This window comes from Aptenodytes forsteri, unplaced genomic scaffold (genome assembly GCF_000699145.1).
Source record: "Aptenodytes forsteri isolate BGI_AS27 unplaced genomic scaffold, ASM69914v1 Scaffold172, whole genome shotgun sequence".
Taxonomy (NCBI): Eukaryota; Metazoa; Chordata; class Aves; order Sphenisciformes; family Spheniscidae; genus Aptenodytes; species Aptenodytes forsteri.
The window spans coordinates 352,541-374,836 of NW_008795018.1; the positions used below are offsets into that span (position 1 = coordinate 352,541).

The following is a 22,296-nucleotide window of genomic DNA, read 5'->3' on the forward strand; positions in this document are numbered from 1 at the left end:
ATGATTCTATGATTCTATGATTCTATGGTTTTAGCCCAGCTCTCTGGTAAGGTGCTTTTATTTAATTTGGATTTGACTTCCCAGAAACTGTAGTGTTGGATGTGGTCCACTGCTTTTCTCATATCCATCTACCTATTTATGCAATGGGAAAAGCAGTCTAGAACATAGGGTTACTTTTTAATAGTACAGCCCAGCTCTCTGGTAAGGTGCTTTTATTTAATTTGGATTTGACTTCCCAGAAACTGTAGTGTTGGATGTGGTCCACTGCTTTTCTCATATCCATCTACCTATTTATGCAATGGGAAAAGCAGTCTAGAACATAGGGTTACTTTTTAATAGTACATGATGGCTGTTGTATCACTTCATCCTTCCCTTTGTTACATATTCGTGCCTCTGCTTTTGTGAAGGTTGTACTCCTGTAAAAATTCCTGGCACTGCTGCACTCGGGTACATGTGTGCACTCAATATATTCTGCTCAGAATTTGGAGCTGGAAACAGAATTTGCCAGAGTGCCTCTAAGTGCATATTCCAAAACAATGCAGAAGATTCAGCAAACCAAGCTGATACACACTTGCCTGCCAAAGCAGTTTTCTCAAAAGTCATGAAATGCAAGAAAATAAAACCTGAATCAAAACAGCATTTTTATTTATTTATCTATTTTTACAGGATAAATACTAGTGTCCTTGCCAGTTTTCAGTCCCCTATGATGTGTGGTTCAAACAGCAAGCTGGTAACAAATTTTCCCCACAGAACCGCAAATGTAAACCTGACCAGACTTTTAATACAGGTTGCTAGAGAGAATGAAAGAGGGCTCGCACAAAAAGGGTTTGCAGCCTTGAGAATCTTTTGTTTGCTTCTTCTTACCACAATGGTCTTCGTTTTGTTCATTTGCTCCTGATTATTTTAAGCATTGTCAATTATTTAGCTAACAGGCAGAAAACTAGGCTTTTAAAGACATCCAAAGGGACTCTCTTGAGTGTAATAATGAAGGCAGTTTATTGAACGCCTGTGAGGTTGCTTTCTAATTGTACGCATTAATCTGCCCATGCAAGCTGGCTGAAAATATAGAAGCAGATTGCACATGCAGATGGAGCACACAGAATGGAAGATCTATGCAATAGACTTATATGAAACTGCATTTTCCTTAAAACTGGATTTATGCTTATTGCTTCAGATAATAAATGAAACTTGATGTCTAAAATAACTTCCAAGAATGTTGGATGAGTTGGTGGGAGGAAAGAATAGCCTAGCTGCATTATTTCATCCAGTCAGGAAAACAAAAAAAGCAAGTGGGTTGACAGGAAAGATTAGTTTTGAGTGTGGGTGGGAAGTGATGAAAATAATTCTGCTGAGAAAGTTGCCTTTTTTTTTTAAAACCTATTTTTATACTATCTTGAAGCCTCATACCTAAAATGAACTAGTGCCACATTTTTTGTTCTTATCCCCAAGAACAGGAACACATGCTCAAGAACTTGCAGACAAGAAAGCCTACCAGCCAAAGATAGTACAGTTTTGATCACTATCATTAGATTTGCCCAAGTCCTCCTTAGTATGCTTGTGCATTACTCCCAGTGAAGTCTGTGAATACTGCATTAAGCTTGGTATGTGGCTACTGGAAGGATTTGTGCTGGAAAGCAGGTGAACTAAATACCCAGAGGGTGGCCTTTCTTCCCAGTAAAGGGGATTGCAGAAGAGCCATCAACATCATACAGGAATTTAATGGGTTAATTATTTCACATTGTAATTTTTCACCTTATAACTTCCAGCAAAAGGTGAATCCCCCACCCACACGCACACCAAAAAATGGACATTGGTTCGTGCTGACAACTTTGCACATGGCTGATGTTTGTTTTTCCTTCTTACCCAAAAGTGGACTCTGTCCTGCAGGTGTGGGTTAGGGTTGAGGTACAGGAGAACCAGAATCCATGTAGAGTTGTGGGCATGTTTGTTGCTGACAGGCAGAGATGTTTTTACTACCTTGCCCCTTGTCATGGCCCAGCTGTGAGAAACATGGCAGTTGCTTGTAGCCTTCTGAACTTACTTAAACCTTGTAAACTTCTTGCTGTGGTAAATCTCTGCAAAGAGGAGGGGATGTGAGAGGAGGCATGTATAACTGTATACCAGCAAAAGCCATCGGTGTCCCCACTCAGGCTACTTGCAACTTTCTTAATGGCTTAATTTTGAAATATGTACCTTTGGTGGGATTATTTTCACAAATGGTATTATCGGCCCCCCCAGCTTCATTCCCACTTTAGCAAATGATTTTCATTAGTGAAAATCCCAACTACACCTCCTTTTGGGGTCTCTTTCTCCATCTCCCAACATTGAATCTATGGGAAACCTGCATAAATGGACAGCAATCTCATTGACCTTTGCGTCGACTTCTGGAATTTCTTCTATTTTAACATTTGATTTTGTTAGGCCCCATGACAGAGGAGCAGCAATGGCCCTAGTACCAGCCAGCCTGGCTTGTGGGTCATAGCAAGTGCCTGACAAGGATGCATATGGCGATGCACAAGGCAGAGCCCTCGCTGAGGAAGGAACAAGGGCATCAGTAAGAACACACACACCGTGGACCTTACTGAAATGAAGGGCAGCTTTTCTTGTCGGTAGGCTTTGGTAGTGTTAAGCAACAGATATTAATTTCTGCAAAGGTTGAGGAAGTTGTTACGCTTAGACAATTAAATATGTTGAAGTCGAGAGAAGTGTAGATATGCTTGCTGGTGCTGCAAAAAGATGCGTGTTGAATGAAATTCAGTTTTGTTTTTTCATTTTGTTTTTGAGAGGGAGAGTCCTGCTATTGTTTAAAAACCATTGTGAAACTTCTGGCAGATGTGTGAAACTAACATTATGTATGCATTATGCATGGTTCTTAGATTTTTAGCTGAACTGGAAGAAAATGGTGAAATATCACTTCAGCATTGCTTACTGGCAATGAATTTGGAAGCTGATGTGTCCATGTCATTCAGCACTAGATGCTACTTCTGTTGTCTTAGCGACTACGCATGTTGTCTCCTCTCTGAAATGGCTATAATGATTTACCTGGCTTGGGAGTCTTTATTTTTATTTTTTATTACTGTTTTTGAATGACTCTTAGCATACTTATGGACGTTCATTAGGGCAGAATTGTAATGCTGGAGATCCTGCAGCTTGAGAAAACAAGGAGTTCAGGAGCTGTCTTGTTTTCAGTAGTAATAAGAGTGGCCATTATCTTTTAAAAATTGTCAAGAGAAATAAATAGATTTATGATATATGCAAAAGTATTGTGCTGCTTTTTTTTCAAAAGCACTGGCATAAAAGCTAGTATATTTTTCTGTATCTTGGCATTGCAGTGTCCATCAATTAAAGCAAAAGAATTAACTGCCACTGGTTTCATTGGGAAGGAGTAATGAAGATTACAAGAAGCCTTTCTAATTGATGCATTTTTAATGTTAGTCTGTAAAACAGACTTAAAGCCAAGAACTTTATGGGTAGGCAGAAGAATTGTTTTCTTTACATCTTTGTTCTGAGAGGAATAGTCTCCAATGAAAAGCTTAGCAAGCGGTGCTGTGCGACTCTTGGGTGGAGGAAGGTGCTGGGGCCTGAGTCCATATCCTTATTCATGTCCCCAAGGATGGATCCTTTTCAGGACTGGTTCTTCTGTTTGCCTTGTAGATGTACAGGAGTTAAGACCAAATGACACACAAAGTTAAAGACCTTATTCTGCACAGGATTTTAGACCTCAGGTCCTGCAACGAGATCAGTTGTGGGTCTTCAGATCTTCCACAGTTGCATGCTGGAGTCAACTGTGGAGCTTTCTGCTTCTCGGCTCTCAGGGCTGGTGACTCTGTTAGATCATGGGAACTCCTACCTAGGCCAGAGGAACCTAGGCTCACTCCGGCTTTTATATCCACCCCCTTGTCTCACCCCAGTGGGAATGTAGGCAGCACACTCATTTAGTCCCAAACAATAAGAAATACGTGTGGATTCCCTGATCTGCAAGTAGCTTGTAAGTGCATGGTGCCAACTCTAAATCCCTAAATTACACTGTTCTCAGTGGTTCACCTAGCAAATTCATGTTTCTGCATTTTACATATACTTGTTGAACTTCAAGTATATGCTTTTCTGTAACAGCTTTTAAGAAAGGACCCTGCCTGAAGAATAGTTGTGAAATGCAAAGCCGTGTATCTGAGGACCCACAGAAAGCATCTGCAACATGGGCTTATTTCCAAAGTCATGCACTGTCTCCTGCTAGCACGTTACTCAATGATCCTGGCAGCAGAGTCAGTATTTTCCCATGACAGCTCTTAAGAGTTTTTTAGCCCCCGAATCCAGTACTGTGCTTCACTCCCCCATGGCTGCATCTGTACTAATAAATTAAACACTGTCAATCATTGTCACTTTTGAGGCCAACAGGCCTGAGACTGCCTGCTTCCATTGTTAGCAAACTTTTTTACCTCCAAAAATGGGGCGGTTGCATCCAAAGTGCCTGTTGGGAGTTACTTGTGGTTGATATTCATTCCGGGACAGCAGCCAGGAGTTATTTGGGAAAGTGCTATTTGGAACAGGTCAAAACTATTCCAGGAACTTTTACCACAATATAGATGGCTGAGTTCTCATGCTAAGAGTATTGCCTCGTGCTATTAAACGTACCAGTACGGGGGTAGCCTATTTTAATTAGCAGAGCAAAAGGCTTGTTCCCAACGGTGTAATGGGAAACAGGGCTACTGAGAAAGACAAAATACTCTCATAAGATCACTCCAGCTTAAGCAGTGCTTCTGAACGGCTCTCTTCCCTTCAGCCCGATGCTTAGGGGTAGTCAGAACTCAGGTTAGCAGCCTGTTAGGAGGGTGCCATCTTCTTGGTTTGTCTAAATTTTGGATCTCCTTTTGCCTAGCTATTTTTGAAGGGTATCAGGATGCTGCTGTATTCAAATTAATTTCTTCAGCTCATTCTCTTCTTTCCTTAATATTAATTAGTTTAGAGGAACACATTTTATCAGCATCTTTGATTAGCCCTTGAAGTTTTAGCAAGAGAGTGAGATGTTGCTCCAACTGTCTGAATGTGGAACACCTATGGACACTTTGATATGCTGATTTCCTTCTGGAGATAATGCGTTCCTCTCTGGAACATTAATTGAACTGTCAACTCTCTGACTTCCCCCTTTCCCTGCAGCATGGCTTATGCTATGCTCTGCATTGTTGTGACTATAGGTTTAATATTATGAAAAATACCATTCAGACAATATTTTGACAGTCTGGCAACTCCAGATGCATTGCTGGGTTTCCATAGAGATGATACACAATGAATAAACATATATGACTGACTTGACTGAGTTTGTCTTTAGTCAGGTTTGGAAACCTGAGTCCCTTTCTTGTGATAGGGACACTTTATTAATATATTACTTAATTTGGTGTAGTAGGGTGTTTTCTATATTCAAAGGCAGTGCACAGTCTTGCTGAGAAACTTTATTTACTTCCACTCTTGTAATCATCTTTTCTAATATCGAAACTGAGTTAGCTTTTCATCTATCAGTGTGCTGATCTGGGAAATGCAGTGTCTTAGCCCTCCGCCCCATTTTTATGCAAATAATGAGAACTTCCACATACCCCATGTCATTCTTTTGCCATCCATAAGGAATTAGGACATCCAGTTATACCCCCAAGTTGCCAGATATTTCTTTGCAGAGCTTCAACCTTCTCAAATATATTCCAGGCTTTCTGTAGGAGTTCTTAGTCTTTCTGGTGTAGAAATAAATTGTTATTTTAGTAATTTTAGCATAGGTAGAGAAACACAAAATCTGCAATTTAAAACTTCAGGTTTCCAAAATTATTCTGCTCAATCTCACCACTCAACCACTCATCTTTCATGGAAAAAATGTGTGTACTTAATGCTTGGGTAAGAAGACTATTAATTTATTTAACCTTGATATACAGATGCTTTGTAGATCAGGGAATCTTATGTTTCACCTCGTTCTTTCTGTATTGTGTGTTGGCTGAGGTCCATGTTAACTGCTCGGGTAATGGAAGAAAGGGAGTGAACTGGGAATGTTGAGACTCTAAAAGCATGGCTTGCTACAGCTTGAGCAAGTACTCTGTACCTGAAGTGGTAACATAGTTTTGTATTCTGTAGAGTAGCAGAGAAGAACTTGTGGGTTCTTGTTCTTTTTCCCCACTTCTCCTCAATATACCCACTGACCAGCAGGACATTTTCCAGAAATGCATCTACTCACCGTTTCAGACCATGGAGTGAAAGATAAAAACACACTTGGTAGTCTGTTTCAGCAGTTAGTCACCACTCTTTGGCAGCCAAGGCTTTTTCTCCAAGGTTAAGTAGCTGTCCTTGGTAGTGGCATCTTCTCCCCCACAGAGCTAGCTGGTTGCCCTGTTAGCAGTGTAAATCTCTGTGTTCAATGCCTCTTGAAGCACTCTTTCTGCTCTCACTTCAGTACTTTCATGCTTTCCAAAGCTGTATACAGAAATAAAATTGCCTCTTTCCTCTAACTCTATTCCTTTGAGTGAGCAAACTCTTGATGTCCTGGTTTCGGCTGGGATAGAGTTAATTTTCTTCCTAGTAGCTGGTACAGTGCTGTGTTTTGGATTTAGGATGAGAATAATGTTGATAACACACCGATGTTTTAGTTGTTGCTAAGTAGTGCTTACACTAGTCAAGGACTTTTCAGCTTCTCATGCCCTGCCAGCGAGAAGCTGGGAGGGGGCACAGCCAGGACAGCTGACCCAAACTGGCCAAAGGGGGACGGTGACCGCTGCTCGGGAACTGGCTGGGCATCGGTGGGTGGGTGGTGAGCAATTGCATTGTGCATCACTATCACTTATTTTGTATATCCTTTTATAATTATTATTATTATTTTCCCTTCCTTTTCTGTCCTATTAAACTGTCTTTATCTCAATCCACGAATTTTACTCTTTTTTTTTCCATGATTCTCTCCCCCATCCCACTGTGGGGGGAGTGAGCGAACCATCCTTTTATAATTATTATGATTATTTTCCCTTCCTTTTCTGTCCTATTAAACTGTCTTTATCTCAATCCACGAATTTTACTCTTTTTTTTTCCATGATTCTCTCCCCCATCCCACTGTGGGGGGAGTGAGCGAACGGCTGTGTGGTGTTTAGCCGCAGGCCGGGTTAAACCACACCACTTGAATAGATATGCCTGGGCCTGCAGGTTAGGAAGCTGATTCCTGATCACAGCACTGAAACTCCTATTCTTAACACTTCTTTATGTTGTTGCTTGTGACTTTGTTTAACAGTACTTGGTTGAAACTCTAGGCAAAGCGCTGTTACTTTGAAAATCTGGTTTATAAGAAATGCTGTTAGAAAAATAAAATTGCCCTTGCCAGAATATGAAATGACAATGGTGTGTAATTCTGCTTCAACTGAAGACAAGCTTTTTTTTTTCAATGCTACAAAATGCTTCAATGTCTGTCTGCTTGATTAAGTAATCTGTTGTATTGTATTAACCATGAAGGAAAAACCCTTAAAATAATCTTTTAAATTACTTAGCTGAGATTTATAGATCTGGTAGAAAGATTTGCAACAATTCAGTGAAGCAGTTACATCCTGATGAAGTCCAATGTTATGCGAGTCTGTGTTTTAGGAGCTTTACAATGAGGAAAGAAAGCATAGCCACTGCAGACCCCAAATATGCAAATGACAATAATTGTTTGCTTAAAAATTCCTCCCAGCAAATGTCTTATCCACAATATAGGTTCTGTATCCTCTGTCCCATTTCATTCTGTCTGTCTTCGTAACCTTTTGTTCCACCTGTGATGTTTTTCAGCAGTCACGTGATAGAAAATGTCTAGGCTAGATTCCAAGGGTGGAATAAAAAGCTGTATTTATTTTTATGGAAGCACTAACAATTCTATTTGGATTGGATTTCTTCGCAGCAAAACCAATGAATTATTGAACAGATTGGACTTGGGTTTGCCAAAGAGTGATTCCTGTCAGATTGCTAATAGTGGCCCAGAATCTACAGCATGGGTAAGCAAAACCATGGCGTGCGCTGTATTTTCTGTCAGCTTTCCAGGTGCTGTCAATAGTGTAATATTACAATATTCTAACTGAGCTTAATTGCCTAAACATAACTCAGTGAGTACCAAGGCGTCTTTCTGGGTGAATAAGATTGCCTACATTGTCTCTTACACACTGGCAGAGTATCCTACATAGTAGGGGACTGCCTTATTACTCACAGATCTCTCTCTGATAAATGAAAGCCAGATTTATATTCTAAGGGCAGATCAGAATTTTAAATGTGCTCTGTACCCATCCGTTGGTGGCAAGCTTTTATGAAATCTCAACTACTTCATGTCAACGGATGCTTTACTGCATTGAAAATCTAGTCAGAAGGGAAGCTTATTTCTCACTGCATCCTAAAAGTGGTTCCATAGATTGCTTGGGGACTTTGTCCCAGTTTGAATGAGCCTGGTAAGTATCAATGTAATTAGGAAATAGATAAAGTATTGCTTAAGTTTCATTATTCTAATTGCCTCAAAAAGGCTTTTTCACATATGATTAGTCTCTTCGTGTCTAAACCAAGCTTTCCTACTGATGTAAAAACTTGCAGTGAGGAATATTAACCCTGAGACAGAAGTATTTCTCCTTTAGGGAGGTTTGTAACTGGGGGAAGACAGAGAGCAGGCAGCCAAGTGGACAGAAATTGTCGCTACAAACAATAGTTCTTAGTCAGCAGAAACTTGGAAGTATCCAACCTGGGCAGCCCTCTGTTGTATACAACCTTGAACACCAACAGTTGAGTAAAAGGAGGGAAGGATTTACCTCCATATTTCCTTGGAAGCCTTGGAAATGTGCAAGACCCTCCCGTTATAGAAATTGCTGCAAACAGAATATATGACAGCTCTGTCTTGCCTCTAGTATCTCTTCCAGGTTTTCATTGCATGAAAAGGGAAGGTGATAGTGAAAATAGGTTCCTTTCCCCTTTGATTCCTCAGGTCATTTTGTGTCTCTGAAAACCCTAAAGAAATCTTAGCATGTGTGGGCAGATACATAGCTTGAAGGAGCCAACTTCTGCCCAGCAATGCTGGGCAGAAGGTCAATTGCAGGACAGTGGCTTTCAGACTGTCTTTTGTAGTCCTGGGCGAACAAGCAAGATGAAGGACTATGGGAAGGAAGAAAAGATGTCTTGAAACCACTTCTACCTCCCTCTTGAAGCATCCAACAGTCCAAACAGTGGGGAGTGTGTTCTTTGGTAGGGAAGACCCAGCTCTGCAGCCTTTTATATGGTGTGAACATTGAACTGCAAAGACAAGTGAGCTCGTGTCCCCAGGACTGACTTGGATTTCAGCATTTTGGTGTGGTGCCTTCATATCTATACGGAAATGGGTGGATGCCTGAAGGAACACTGAATTCTTTCAGGTGTACAGGTCCTACTTTTAGCCTTTGCCTTCTACTTCACCTACCTATGTGTGCCTTTCTCATTCCAGTTTTTGAGGGGTTTCTTAATAAGTTATGCCAAATTACATACCATAGTTCATCTTTGGCTTCACTAGTATCCAAGCAGATAAAATACATATTTTATCTATACTGTTCTTTAATACTAGCTGATATTATACATGTCTTTTGCATGGCAGCATTTCTATAGCTTTGTGAATCAATTCATCCCTTGCTTATAATGCAGCAATGCAGTTAGCAAAATGTCTTCCCAACCAACTTGGACGAGGTACGGTCTATAGGCATATGCACAGCCTCTGTGCTCTGTATGAGGACTCTGAAGCACATAACCAATGAGTTGTTATCTAAATAAACTTGGCATAGTACCAAAATGCTAAACCAGTGGGAAAACTTGAACTCTAATTTTGATGTTATCTTGGACCTGTCCTTTGTCTGGAGTAATCAAAAGATTCAGGAACAATGTATTTGAACAAGTGAAGTGTGATAAGCTTAGGAAGCGCCTGACATGTGTGCTAAAAGGGGGGCATATATATATATATGTGATTTTTTAAATTTAAAATTCATGTTCTAAAAAAAGTTTAGGACAATGTAATGTTGATCAATTTTTTTCCCTCACATCATTTCTTTGATAGTGATATTAATGTAGCACACCTAGTTCAAGTATCAGTGTCAATGATTACTTGGTGTGAATGAACAAATTTAACTTCTTTGGAGTGACTCTGTCATTGGTGACTTTTTTTGCCCGCTTATTTAATCAAGCTCATAATTAATTTTAATCCTGTCTTTCAAAGTGTTACCAATCCTGTGTAGATTTTTATTGTCTGCCAACTCGATTAACATACACTCCACACAATTCTCCAAGCCATTACGGAGAGTAATGAATAATATTGGACCCAGAATGAGTCTCACTGGACACATGTAACAACTCCTCCCAGCTCAAAATTGAGCTGTTAATAATTGCTTTCTCTATTCAGTCTTTTTAGCAGATTATGTGCCTGTTGTTTTAATGGTGTCATTCTGCATGCATATATCAAGTTTTGAGAACATTGTGTAGACCTGCAACAAACTCCTCACTAAAGCCAAACCTGCACACTTCTTGTATTAAATTATACTGGCTCATTATTTAGTGTGCTACACTATGTCCCTGCTCAAAGACTTTACAGTATAAGTTCCTATGTATAAGATCCTAAGGATCCTATAAGATCCTAAGGGTAGGCTGGCTCTTTGCTAACAACTGCAACTTGTGAGAGACCAGGGCTTGTTACTGTAATGAAAACCTACTATGCAGCTGAATACATTATTCATGATGTGTAGTTCAGATTTTCAGTTCTCTTGGCTGCCCCACAAATAATATAGCAGACACGATCTCTCAGCTTCAGTTGCCCTACCTCCACAAATGCCTTTCCACAAATAATCCTGGGTTCCCCTCTGTTACCAGGCCTCCGTTCTGCTTTGTTATCTTGGTAATATTTTCAGTACTTTTCTTTCTTCCCAGAATACCCCACCTCACTATCATATATCCTGATTGTGTTTTCTGACTGCTCAGGGTATCTTTATGCTTGCCACTGGGACACGGAATAGCATGTGCTGTGGTTGCCTGGGTGTGATGTGCAGGTGGACATTCAGCCAAACCGAATGACTGAGAGGCTTTAGACCATTTCTTGTTTAAATTTTAGTCTTGAGACTAATCTGTTTTTTAAGTAACTGGAATCATTCAACCGCTTCTGTTTTGTTAATTACCTGTATAATGATTTGGGAATAAGGTTTGGGATTTTGGCCGCCCCTCTCCCCACACCAATGTGTTTATATTCTCTGCTGAACGATAGACAAGAAGCCATACTTACAAGCAAGCTCTTCAAGAGGATGAAAACAGAAGATTAGAGGAAATGAAGCAAGAACAACGGAGGAAGGTAATTATACATTAACAGTTTGCATATTGTATCATTTTTGCATGCTGTGAAACCAATTAAATACATTGATTACTTGTAGCCTACGCAGAGAGCTTCTTTTTAGCAAAAGTGGTTCAGTCACTGTTTTCAAATATTGTGAGAGACATGAGCCAAGCTGTAAAATTTGGACAGGGACAGGACAATTATCTTCTGGGTTCAAGGCTATTTGCATCTAGATGACAAACTCCTGTTCGCCTCTCCATTTGAACAATTGTGCAGAGCATTTTTTGACCACGGCACCCGATTTCATAGGCTAAGGAAACCAATTTCCTCTCTTTCAGGCAGAAGTAATCTTACTGAGATATTCATGATGATCTCAGACTCTGAATAGTCTCTTTCTAGAGAATCGAGGCCTGTGTGCCCTGCCTTCCCAAATGGGGATGTGGAAGAAGTCAGATTTGCTGTTGAGTCTGTATGCTTCTCTGTTCCCTTGCTAACCACCTAAATGAAGAGTTTTGAATTGTCCAAAAAAGCAGGCATGCTGTAACTGCAAGTTTGAACTCCATCTTCTGCGTATGTGGCACGCATTCCTGAAGCGCATCTGAACCACTGTAGTCCCTCTGGCATAGATTTGGGTACCATAAAGTTCATCTACACAAGGCGATGGCACTGTGCTAAGTTATCTGTCTTGGCTCCAGGTCTGACTGTGCAAGCATGGGGAGGGCACCATTTGAAAATCATATTAGGAAATCATTTGAAAACATATTAGCAAATACTGAGCCTCTTGCTCTGCCTCTGCTGTTACTAACATCCAAATTAATGTTAAACTACTTCCCCAGTATCAGAATCTTAGTGCAAAAAATTCCATGCAGTGAGTTTCTACTAGAGCTGGACAAGTGACTCAGCCCCTCTCACGGACATCTTTCTTTAAATGTTGGGGATAAGTGTCCTCGTTTCATAGTATTCTAGCAACCAGGATGCTGGAAACAAAAGGTGGAGAAAAAGGAAGGCTCTTAATTGCCTTCCCATCAGGTGTATGCTTATTCCCAGGAACTGTACAGAGGAAAAATTTTGAAAGCCAGTCCTGATGGGTGTAAGGCTGGTAGCTGTTGTATTCTTTACATTGATTCTTCCATAGAGAAAATAACTATAGATGTGAATCAGCATGCCCCTACTTTATGAGTTTGGTTTAAGGGACTCATGTAGAGCTTTAGACTCCTTACCGATTTCCACAGATTGCTAAGAACATGTTGTCTGCTTCTAAGGCTGCTCTTGCTTGGTACATGGTTCCAAGTGCTCCTTGCCGTCACAGTTGCTGCTACCTATTGCGCAGAGTAATGCACTACTTACGATCCTACTGTAAATAATATGTATTTTAAAGGCTCCAATAGTTGTCCCTCAGATATATGTTGGCTTGTTTCTACTTCAAACTAATATTTATTAAAGTAATTGTGAATTCTGTCTTGTGTGTACCTCCTAGCACAGTGTAGCTATAAAACGTATAGGTATTGTCAGTTCCCTTTTTTTTTTTTCAGAACACGTTTTAGTATGTATTGCTTTATTTAGAAATTTTCAGTATGCTTTGAACACCGCATCATATACACACAATATATTTCAGAACATTACTCTAAGGGAGGACTCAGCATATTGGAAAGTCAGATACTGGGTTTTAATTTTCAGGTTGAATAGTTATTTAAAACAGTGAAAATTAAGGTTGGCTTTTTTATTTCTTAATCCTGTTTCTTCTTTTAGGGCTAGACAAATATTGATACAGAACACATTTGCAGTTATTGATTTTCTTCATACATTTATTGCATAGTTTTTATTTAATGTTCCACTTAAATTGATTTTTTTTTTTAAACTTTTGTGGTTCCATTCAGTTATTGAAGCTTTTATCTAACTGCATCATTTTATTTTAGTTCCTATTCCTACTGCTGCTCAGTTGCTATGGAAAATATGAAAGATGGTTCTGTTCCTATCTCTTCCCCCTTGCCCTGCAAGCCACATTTTCTTTGCAGAAAAATCTGCATCTTCAATTCTTAGGTGCATTGCAGGGAGCAAGAGCCAGACAAACAAGCACACATGCAGAGCAGAGTCATACAAGCTGTGTTTCCTTCACAGTCCCGGCTAAAATTGCGTAAGCAAACTCTCCTCTGAAAAGAATTCCCTTTGATGCTGTTTATATACCTTAATATTGCGTAACGTAAGGATGGTAGGCTGCTGCAATGCTGGGAGCTTGCACACGCTTTCACCACACCAACAGGTACCAGCTGCCTTCCCCTCACCCTTGCAGGGAGCTCCAGGGAGCTGGAGGTGACACACCATGCCACATAACCCCGTTTTCGTCTTCTCCTCGCGTTCCACAGAGGCAGGAGGCGAAGGGCATGTCTCCTTCGTACCCTACGGGTGCAACGGCTGTGTCTGCTCCTGCTAGATGACTTCAGCTGTCTTCCCCCTTGGACCCACAGGGAAACTCAAACCCGTGGGCTGGGGCAAGGGGAAGCAGACTGGTGTCTGGCATACCCCTTTAAATGTAGGACTGTAAATGTCTGAATCCTGTAACTTCCCAATTTTTAAGGCACAAACAAAGCTCATCCAGTGCAACGCTGAACAGAAAAATGAGCTCAGTTTTTAACATAGTGCTGTCACATAAATGAAATGCTGTTGAGAGAAGTTCTGGGAATGACACGTGGCTCTAGCTGAAGTTAACACCATGTGGAATTAATTGGGTTTGCAACATAGGTATGTCAGTTAAAAGTAAGTTTGTTGATTTTTTTTTTTTTTTCACGTTTATCATCCCCAGGCTGAATTAATGGAATTTAAACAAAAGCAGGAAGAGGAAGCCAGGACAAGAGCACATCAAAATGAACAGAGGAGGTATGATGCAAAAATGCAGAATACACTTTAACTGAATTCCTATCTGGAAAGGGTCTCAAAATTGCAGGCATTCATGCTTTGGAAGACGATTGCAATGAGGATCCCTGACCTCGCCTCTGGTTTAGCTTTGCCTTCAAATGAGCCACTAATATCCATCATTACAACTGCTCACTGTAACTCAAGAGTGCCTTTTTCACTTTATCTATCCTGTCAGCATAGGATACAGCACAGGGTAGAAACTATTAGTAGTTTCATGGGTAACTACTAGTACAGTAGTTTCAGCTGGGAAACATTTTATCTATCTATCTATCTATCTATCTATCTATCTATCTATCTATTTTTACTTTATTTTAGAATGGGCTACTTTGTCCCTGCCACATTTTGTGGTTGACTGTCACTGAGGTTAACATGCAGAGCTAAATGTGGGATTTGATATCGATACAGATGGAAGCTGCAGTGCAGCAACGCCTTCTGTGCCCCACTGCTGTGCCCTCTCTGTGCTCAGTGGTTCTAATCTTGCACTTCTGTCACTTAACTGACTTTCCATTATCTTGAAGCACAGCTTTATTCTCAGCTTTGTTTTCTGCTGGTAAAAAGAAACAACGCTCAGGCTCAGAAATAAAAACACCATTTGTTTCTTTTTTTATATTATTAGGGAAATATTAAAAAAAATACTTCTGTAGGCAACCACTCTCCATACTGTTTTCATTTCTTTTTTTTCTCTAGCAAGGATATTGAGATAATTACTCATAGAAGGTAATGAAGGATTTTCGATTCAGTCCATCTCATGTCCCTAGATAGAAATAATCCAGTATCTTGCGTTTTACATCATTCTTACCAATAGCATTGTAAAACATTAAAACAACAGTCATGTTTAAGCATGTGTGTCAGTCCTAAGCATTAATAGGGGAAAAAAAATACTGAACTGAGACTAGGGAAAGCCACTCACAGAATGTTAAATTTCAAAGGTTTGTGAACTCCTCAGCTACCTTCAATCATTATTCATTTTTTGTTGTATTTTAAGGGTAAATAATGCTTTCCTGGACCGACTCCAGAACAAAATGCAACCTAATAGCATCTACCAACCTGGATATTCTGGGAGTCTGGACTACCTCAGTAACGGCGCCTGGGTAAGTTTTTGGGTACAGAACGTGAAAGCAATGAGATTGTTTAAAAGTTGACTTTTTCCCCAGGTACTATTATGTGTCTGTGTGCGTTTAGCCTGCCTGACAGAACTTACAGTCCTGGCTGGCTGTCTACAATAGCTTTTAAGAAGAAATCCTGTCTTAAATACAAGCTGATCAAATGGAGGAGGGAGGAACAGCTGCTCTTGCAGCAGAACTCAGTGGCTTTGCATGCAAGGTACTTACTGCAAGGAACCTCATCCAAGGTACTTCCTTAAGTTCAGAACAAGGATAGTGAAATCGTAAGGGATTTTTTGAAAGTCTTTAAATGAAAGATATTTGGAAATGTTGTAAACATTTTAATATGATCTTGAAATTGGAGGGGGAAAATCCCATGAAAGGTACAGCTGTTCACTTTTTACCCATATAAAATTATGACAAAGAAGACTCAACTGCATCCAATTTAAAATACATAGTATTTGTAAGGATTCTTTGAAGAAAACGTACCTTGACTGTAGACTATTAAACATCTATTAATTTTTTCAGCTGTCCTAATGAGGCATTAATGTGACTGTTATTTAGAATTGCACTTTTCAGTGTAAAAAAAAAAAAATATGTAGTATTTCCATCATGGAAATTTCCATTAGGTTGAAATTCTGTTGCTGAGAGGACCCTAGCACAGAAATGGAAGATTTACAAAGACTGAGCAGCAAAAGGATGAGAGTCTAAGAGAATTTAGTGAACGTGCCAGTGTAGAGAAAGATGTTTAATTGATAAACCAGAAAAGTTTGAATTGGATTAGTTGGACTGTCTGGTGAGGATGTGTATGTTGGCAGATGAACGCCAGGAAGACTTGGGTTCAAGCATCTACGAAGTCAAGGCATGATTAAGAAACAGATATTCTTGCTGCTGGAGTTTTCCATATAGTGAAAGTGGAAACAGAGTGTCTTAATCACTGCAGGCTTTGGGCAAGCCCTGGGCAATGGCAGAGGACTCAGGAACCTTGGACTGAGGCCACCTTTGTGCATAGCAGTTCTCTTGGTCTTGCTGAGAGGAGGCTGGACCTGCCAGCTCAACCTCCCATAAGGTCTGCAGGCAGCTGCTTGGAGAACCAGTTGGTTAGAGGCTTTACTGGTAAGGCCTGTATGACGTGCCAGGCAATCCAGGAGTTGTTGGAAGCCAAACTACAGATGTCCAGGCTCGTAATCAAGTATGAGTAAGAGAGCACTCTGGCTGGCAGGTCTGAACCATCTCCTGAAGGATGGCATGTCTGCAGATAGCAGAATTAGAGACTTCAGGTAGGACAGAGCCGACTGATACCTAGTAAGGGGCAAAAGGTGAAGTCTGCTGGATGGGGCCTGCTTAACAAAGGCAGCAAGGGCAGAAATTATTATTTTTATTTCACTTTGTGTCCTTTATCCCAATTTGTAAACTGTTTCCTGATAAACTCAAAAGAAAATGTGTGACACAGCTGAGATCCCCAATATCTAAACTCGAGCATCTCCATCAGAGCACCTGCTGTCACCACTGAAAACCTTGCCATTGTCTATAGAGGGAGAAGGGTTTTGCCTTTAGCCAGATGCCGTATGTCCTCTTCAACAGGGCAAGTGTTCGTACCACCAAACGAGTGGACTCAGCCCAGGCACAGTTTTAACAACAGATGACTCTATGACGTATGCAGCCAATCTATGCTTTTTTTAAAAAATATATATTCAAAGAATGCGTCAACACAAATGCAATAAAACCCTGTGTGTAGAAGTGACAAATTTCCTATTCTGATGTTTACTTAATGGCTCCCAAGGAGCCTGCCTTCTGTTGGGTAATGCTAGATTATCCATTTTTCCTTTATGTTGTGATGTAAGATTTGAAGACTAAACAAAGCAGGGAAAGAATAAACTATGAAAGAATATGTCACCATGGAAAGGAATTAAAAATTAGTATTGGTAATAAGAGCAAGAAAGACAAATATCTCTCAAAAGATAGGCTGGAGGCTGCAACCTCAGTGTCTTTGATTATACCAAGATTCTTTTCCCTTCCCTTGGGATTTTAAGCAAAAAGAACTGAACTCCAGGTGGGGCTTACAAGTCACGTAGTCTGCAGTGTGGTGTTTTACATTACAAGGGAGCTAACTGAAGCAGGTCAGACTATATACTAAAACTAAAAGAAATTAAAAAGGTTCCCAAAGTTAAGACCTGCAGGTAATTTTTGAGCCTGCTCCATCTGTGCAGTGGCACTGAAGAGGAAATATTTGTTCTCTTTCCTGCTTTTTTTTTTCCTGTTTGAACTCTTTACAGTCACAACAGCTTCACACTTAGCAGAAACTGAACATCGCACTGTGTTGTCGATATACCTGCTGTATTTTTCACTATTACTTCTATTAGCCTGATTTCCTAAGGAAATGAAGTTTGTATGATCACGCTGTCTGTCTACACGTAATAAGGTTTTCAACTTGCTGGCCAATCTTAGCCAAATTTGAAAGGGAGTATAAGTCTCAAAGATAATTAAGTTTCTGTGCATTTCGTGAAAAGCACTGGCTGGCAGAGGAGAGACCCCAAAACAGTACCCCACTCTGAGGGGTGGTGGGAAGGACCTGGGCACTCTGTGCATTGTTCGGCTGCAGCCCTCTGGCTGATCAGCATGGGCACAGCTCCAGAGCAGCTGCAGCTCTGCCCCGTTTTCCTGGGGGCTAGGGGATGAAAAGGGGACATGGGTATCACAGGAGACATGGAGAGGAGGGGGGAAGGTGAATTTATTGTGTCTGGGCAGGGGGGAGGAGAGCAGTTGCATTGCCCAATTGTCCCCTAATCGATAGGAAACTAGTTTTCATTAATTCATCTGCCCTCCAGACATCTTGTGTTTTGTTAGGAATGTAATAAGAATGGAATAAAATAATAAAATAAGCTGTTATTTCAAGAAGGATCTTCTTGAAAGTAATCTTTTCTCCCTTTTTGGTTATAAATGCCAGGGCGCTCTCTGCATGGTTGTGTGGTTTCCTTTTTTAATGGGAAGACAAATTAATGAATTTCCACTTCCGCCTGTGAGCTACTGCACCCTTGAGAGAGCATTGAGTCTTGTTGTATGCTATCAGAAAAGTTTTTATGTCCTTTGCGCTGCCATTGTCTCTAACATAAGGATAAATCTTTTAGGATAGGACAGTAAAAAAATAACAGTTGTCCTTTGGACATCAAAGTTTAATCAATAAGATTTAATCCTTACTCATCTGGGACGTATGATTGAGACAGTATCTGTTCCCTGTAATGGCACCAATGATCAGTTTTATTTAAATATTAAAACACTTCTATTTTTACAAAAGAATGACTTTAAAACAGTTGCACATTTTTATAGTCACTCCCTTGTGAGATTTGCCCGTGTTCCAGTACGGAGGGATTTGCAGAGGCCAAGTGCTAATGCATGGCAAGCCTGTAACAGAGCCCTTGTTTATTTTTTGTGTGGAAATGGAGCACTGTCAAGGACCCTTTTGTCTATTCTATTATTGGGGAGAGGTCACATGGTGAACATATGAAATTTATATGTCTGCTCTTCTTTAATGAAATACTAGTTGCCTTGTTGAAACTCTCTGAGCTATAGTAAACCCAGAATCTAGAAGGCAACATGACATATTGCACCTTCCCGTTTCATGCCTCCATTACACCCGGTGTCGTGCATAAGAATGAGAAGTGGTCTCTCGGATGCTGACTCCGCTCTTTCAGTGGATGCATAATTCTAGATATTTGTTGTGGGAAGCAACTATGCCCTGAATACACGGGTGCAGCGTGACAGGAAACCCCATTCTCTTCCTTTCCCATATGCAGAACAAGAACTCGATGGATGCTGGATAAATCTGTTTTGAGAAAACATGATTTATGGATAAAACTATTTTAAATAAACATGGTTTGTGAGTTAGCACTTGGTTTAGTTCTTGTAGCATGATCCATGGGAATGTTTCTTTGGAATCTCAACCAGCACTTGATTTATGCTATTTGCTACCAATTCGAGAGGGAGCATGTCATGAAGTTTACTGTTGCACAGCAAAGAAGAACCATAGCTCAAAGGTCCCTGAAGTTACAAGGCCAGCATGCGTGCCACAGTTTTCTATACACAATCAGTCTTTAATGCAGACTTTCATGAACTTTTAGATGGATAAAGTTGCACTGAAAGTACTGGTTTCCCAGCACAAAGAAAAAGCTTTTATTTAACATGGGAGTATTGAGAATAGAATATTTATATAAGAAGGTTCCAGACTGCAATCCACAATGGTTACATTTGTTTTAACAAAGAATGTGGTTTGCTAACTTAGCTTTAACCTGGTTAGTCTACGTACAATCTGAGTTGGAAAGATTATTAAATTTTTTCCTAAAACTGGTTGGTTTAGGTTTTTTTATTGAGAGTAATGTGCTTGTCTTTCCTGGCAGAAGGATGGCAGAAAATAAATAAACTACTCAGCAGAAGTATCAGCATCGATGTAGGGACCTCAGATGAGTAGGTCCAGGCATGCTGTAGCTGAGTCTAATGACTTATCTCTGACAAGGCAGTCAAACAGCATATGCAGATGTGTTCTGCCTGGCTTGACTTTGAGCGCAATCATTCTTTCCTTTGAAAATCTCATCCTAAAAGAATTGTGGGAGTCTGGGGAGGAACGGAAGAAACTTTTCACTCTTTCAAATTGTGTGAGATCAAGAGAGGATTGACGTATCTGAAGATGTTTGGAACACTTCTAGATTGATTTTTTTCCAGCAAATCCAAGATACGTTTATCTCCTGAGTCGATACATCCTGCTATTCATATTGAGTTCAAATCGAAGAAATATTTATTGCTAGAACTAGAATCTTGCAGAAGGGTTTACTTGTTATTTTAAGTAGAGTTTCAAAGGCAGGAAGCAGCACCAAGTAATCAAGAAAGTTCCGCACAACTGTATAGCCATAATTCTTTGCATAAATATGTGATTGTACTGTACATTGTACATTGTACTGTACTAATGCATTTTTTTTCTTTTATCCAGGAGTCAAACTACTTGGAATAAAGGAGGAGAAAGGTAAGAATAATGAATCTGTTTGTTCTTTTTAGTACCAATGCTGGTGTTAATTTAGCTTCATATTTGACATTTCATTATGAAAGCTTATGTGGTTTAATTCTCAAGTAATACGAGAGGGGATCTTAAATGCTTTCCAACTCTGTGTTTGGGGCCATGCAATGGCGCATACCTATTCTGAAACACGTTCTTTCATAAAGAACTGCAGAACATGTATTTCAAGTCAGAGGAAGTGCTGATGGCATGGAGGGCATCTGCTGGGGGTACCTTGATATTTAGGCTAAAACCTCAGTACAGCCACATTCTCTGCATCGTGGACTGTGAGTGGATAAACCTGGGAAGCTGAGGAATGTGGCTGGAAATGCAGGAGGCGACTCTGCAAACTTTCAGTGGTCTTAAGTGAAAGAGGATGACTTTGTCGTGGGCTGCGTTCTTCCTGCTATTTCCCATGAGCAAAAAGGGAGACTATTCGTATCAGTGGAGGCTGTCGGTAAAACACCACTACTGAATCAGAGAAATCAGGCCCTCTGTTTTCAAATGACCTTTTCATAAGGCTCACTGCACCTACATTCTTTTCTGAAAGGGGTTCCCTACCCTAATTCCCAGTTCCAATATAAAGATTTGTGCAGAGCCTTTACTTCTAGGCTTGGAGACTTTTGAAGCAAGTTCAGGCACTGACACACATTATTCTTGCCTTAGAAGATGGCTTTGACATAACTCTTTGTTTTTTGAGAGCTAGGATTTTATAAAGAGAAATTTAAAAAAATCAAACTTAAAAAAGCCCCTTGCTTTCAACCTTTCTCCCACAAACACAGATATTCTTCTGCGACTTTCTTCCTCATTTTCTGCTCCAACAGTTATTTTAGCATTTTTGCAGCAGGGTTGTATTCTGAAGACAGTATCTAAATAATATTGTTGGCCTCCCATGAGTCGTCTTTTCAATTTTATGAGGAGTAAAATTGTTATTAAAAATTAACTCAAATTCACTAAAGAAATGACGAGTAGGTAAAGGCAGTTCCTGACAGGGGAAGAAATGGTCATCTTTTGCAGCCCACAATGCTATTAGGTTTTGTAAACTGTGGGCAGCTGAAGGAGTTCAACGCATTGGATTCTTTGTTGTTTTTCACAATATCTACAATACCAGTAATATATTTGCATATGAACTGTACAAGAATTACGGATGGGTGTACTTTTTTAAGCCTTGTTTTACTGTTGTTTTGAAAACACATTTCAGCTTGCTACATTAATATATTGTTCAAAGAGTTATTAATATGTCTGCAGATAATTAGGACATTTTGTGAATTAAATTTACAAAAAGATAGAAATCCCTTCATGAAGGCTTTACATAATTAAAAGCTAAAACCTGTCGGAAGAAAAGGGAGACTTTATTTTCCAGTGGACTTAATCCTAGAGAAGTTGACTTTGATTTTTGTTTTTGCTGCAAAAGATAATTTCTAATTCTGTTTTCTCCCTCTTGTTACAGGGTATTGGAGAAATATTCACTTTTATCTGGCCTAGGCCAAATGACCTTGTAAAAGCTCCAAGAAAGCGCGCTTTTATCATTGTGATTTTTTTTCTTACCCTGACTTCAGCTTCACACCCACTTCATGAGCAATCTGCAGAGACTGGTTTCTAGCTGTCATTATTCACGCATATTTGAAGCAGCTGATTATGAAAGTCCTGTTTAATTTTTAATAAGAGAATGTGTCATTTTTTTCTATAAGTTGTTTTGCCTCTTGCAGAATGTAATTATCCCAGTCTTTGGGATCTCAGAAAAAGGAGACTTTAGTGGCTGCAGAAGCTGCAGTAATATTTGTGTTTACTTGCTGCTCTATACCCAGCCAAAAATGTCTCAGAGACTTGAACTAAAGAAGCAGGTAGAGGGTTTTCTTTTGGGATGGGAAGGAGAAGCGTTGCTGGTTTTGTTTTGTTTTGTTTTGTTTTGTTTTGTTTTTGTTTTTTTGTTT

At 39.9% G+C, this 22,296-nt stretch overlaps 1 protein-coding gene across 1 annotated transcript in view; it reads left to right on the top strand.

Moving 5' to 3' along the window:
• The window catches only part of EPSTI1 (epithelial stromal interaction 1), a 50,259-nt gene extending 27,991 nt beyond the window's left edge, over nt 1-22,268 (top strand). The window contains exons 7-12 of the mRNA XM_009275636.1: nt 7,889-7,982; nt 11,237-11,320; nt 14,103-14,176; nt 15,201-15,306; nt 20,300-20,332; nt 21,813-22,268. Of these exons, the coding sequence (XP_009273911.1) occupies nt 7,889-7,982; nt 11,237-11,320; nt 14,103-14,176; nt 15,201-15,306; nt 20,300-20,320 (379 nt within the window). The 3' untranslated portion in view covers nt 20,321-20,332; nt 21,813-22,268. The remainder of the gene's footprint in view (nt 1-7,888; nt 7,983-11,236; nt 11,321-14,102; nt 14,177-15,200; nt 15,307-20,299; nt 20,333-21,812) is intronic.
• The last annotated feature ends 28 nt before the right edge of the window (nt 22,269-22,296 follow it).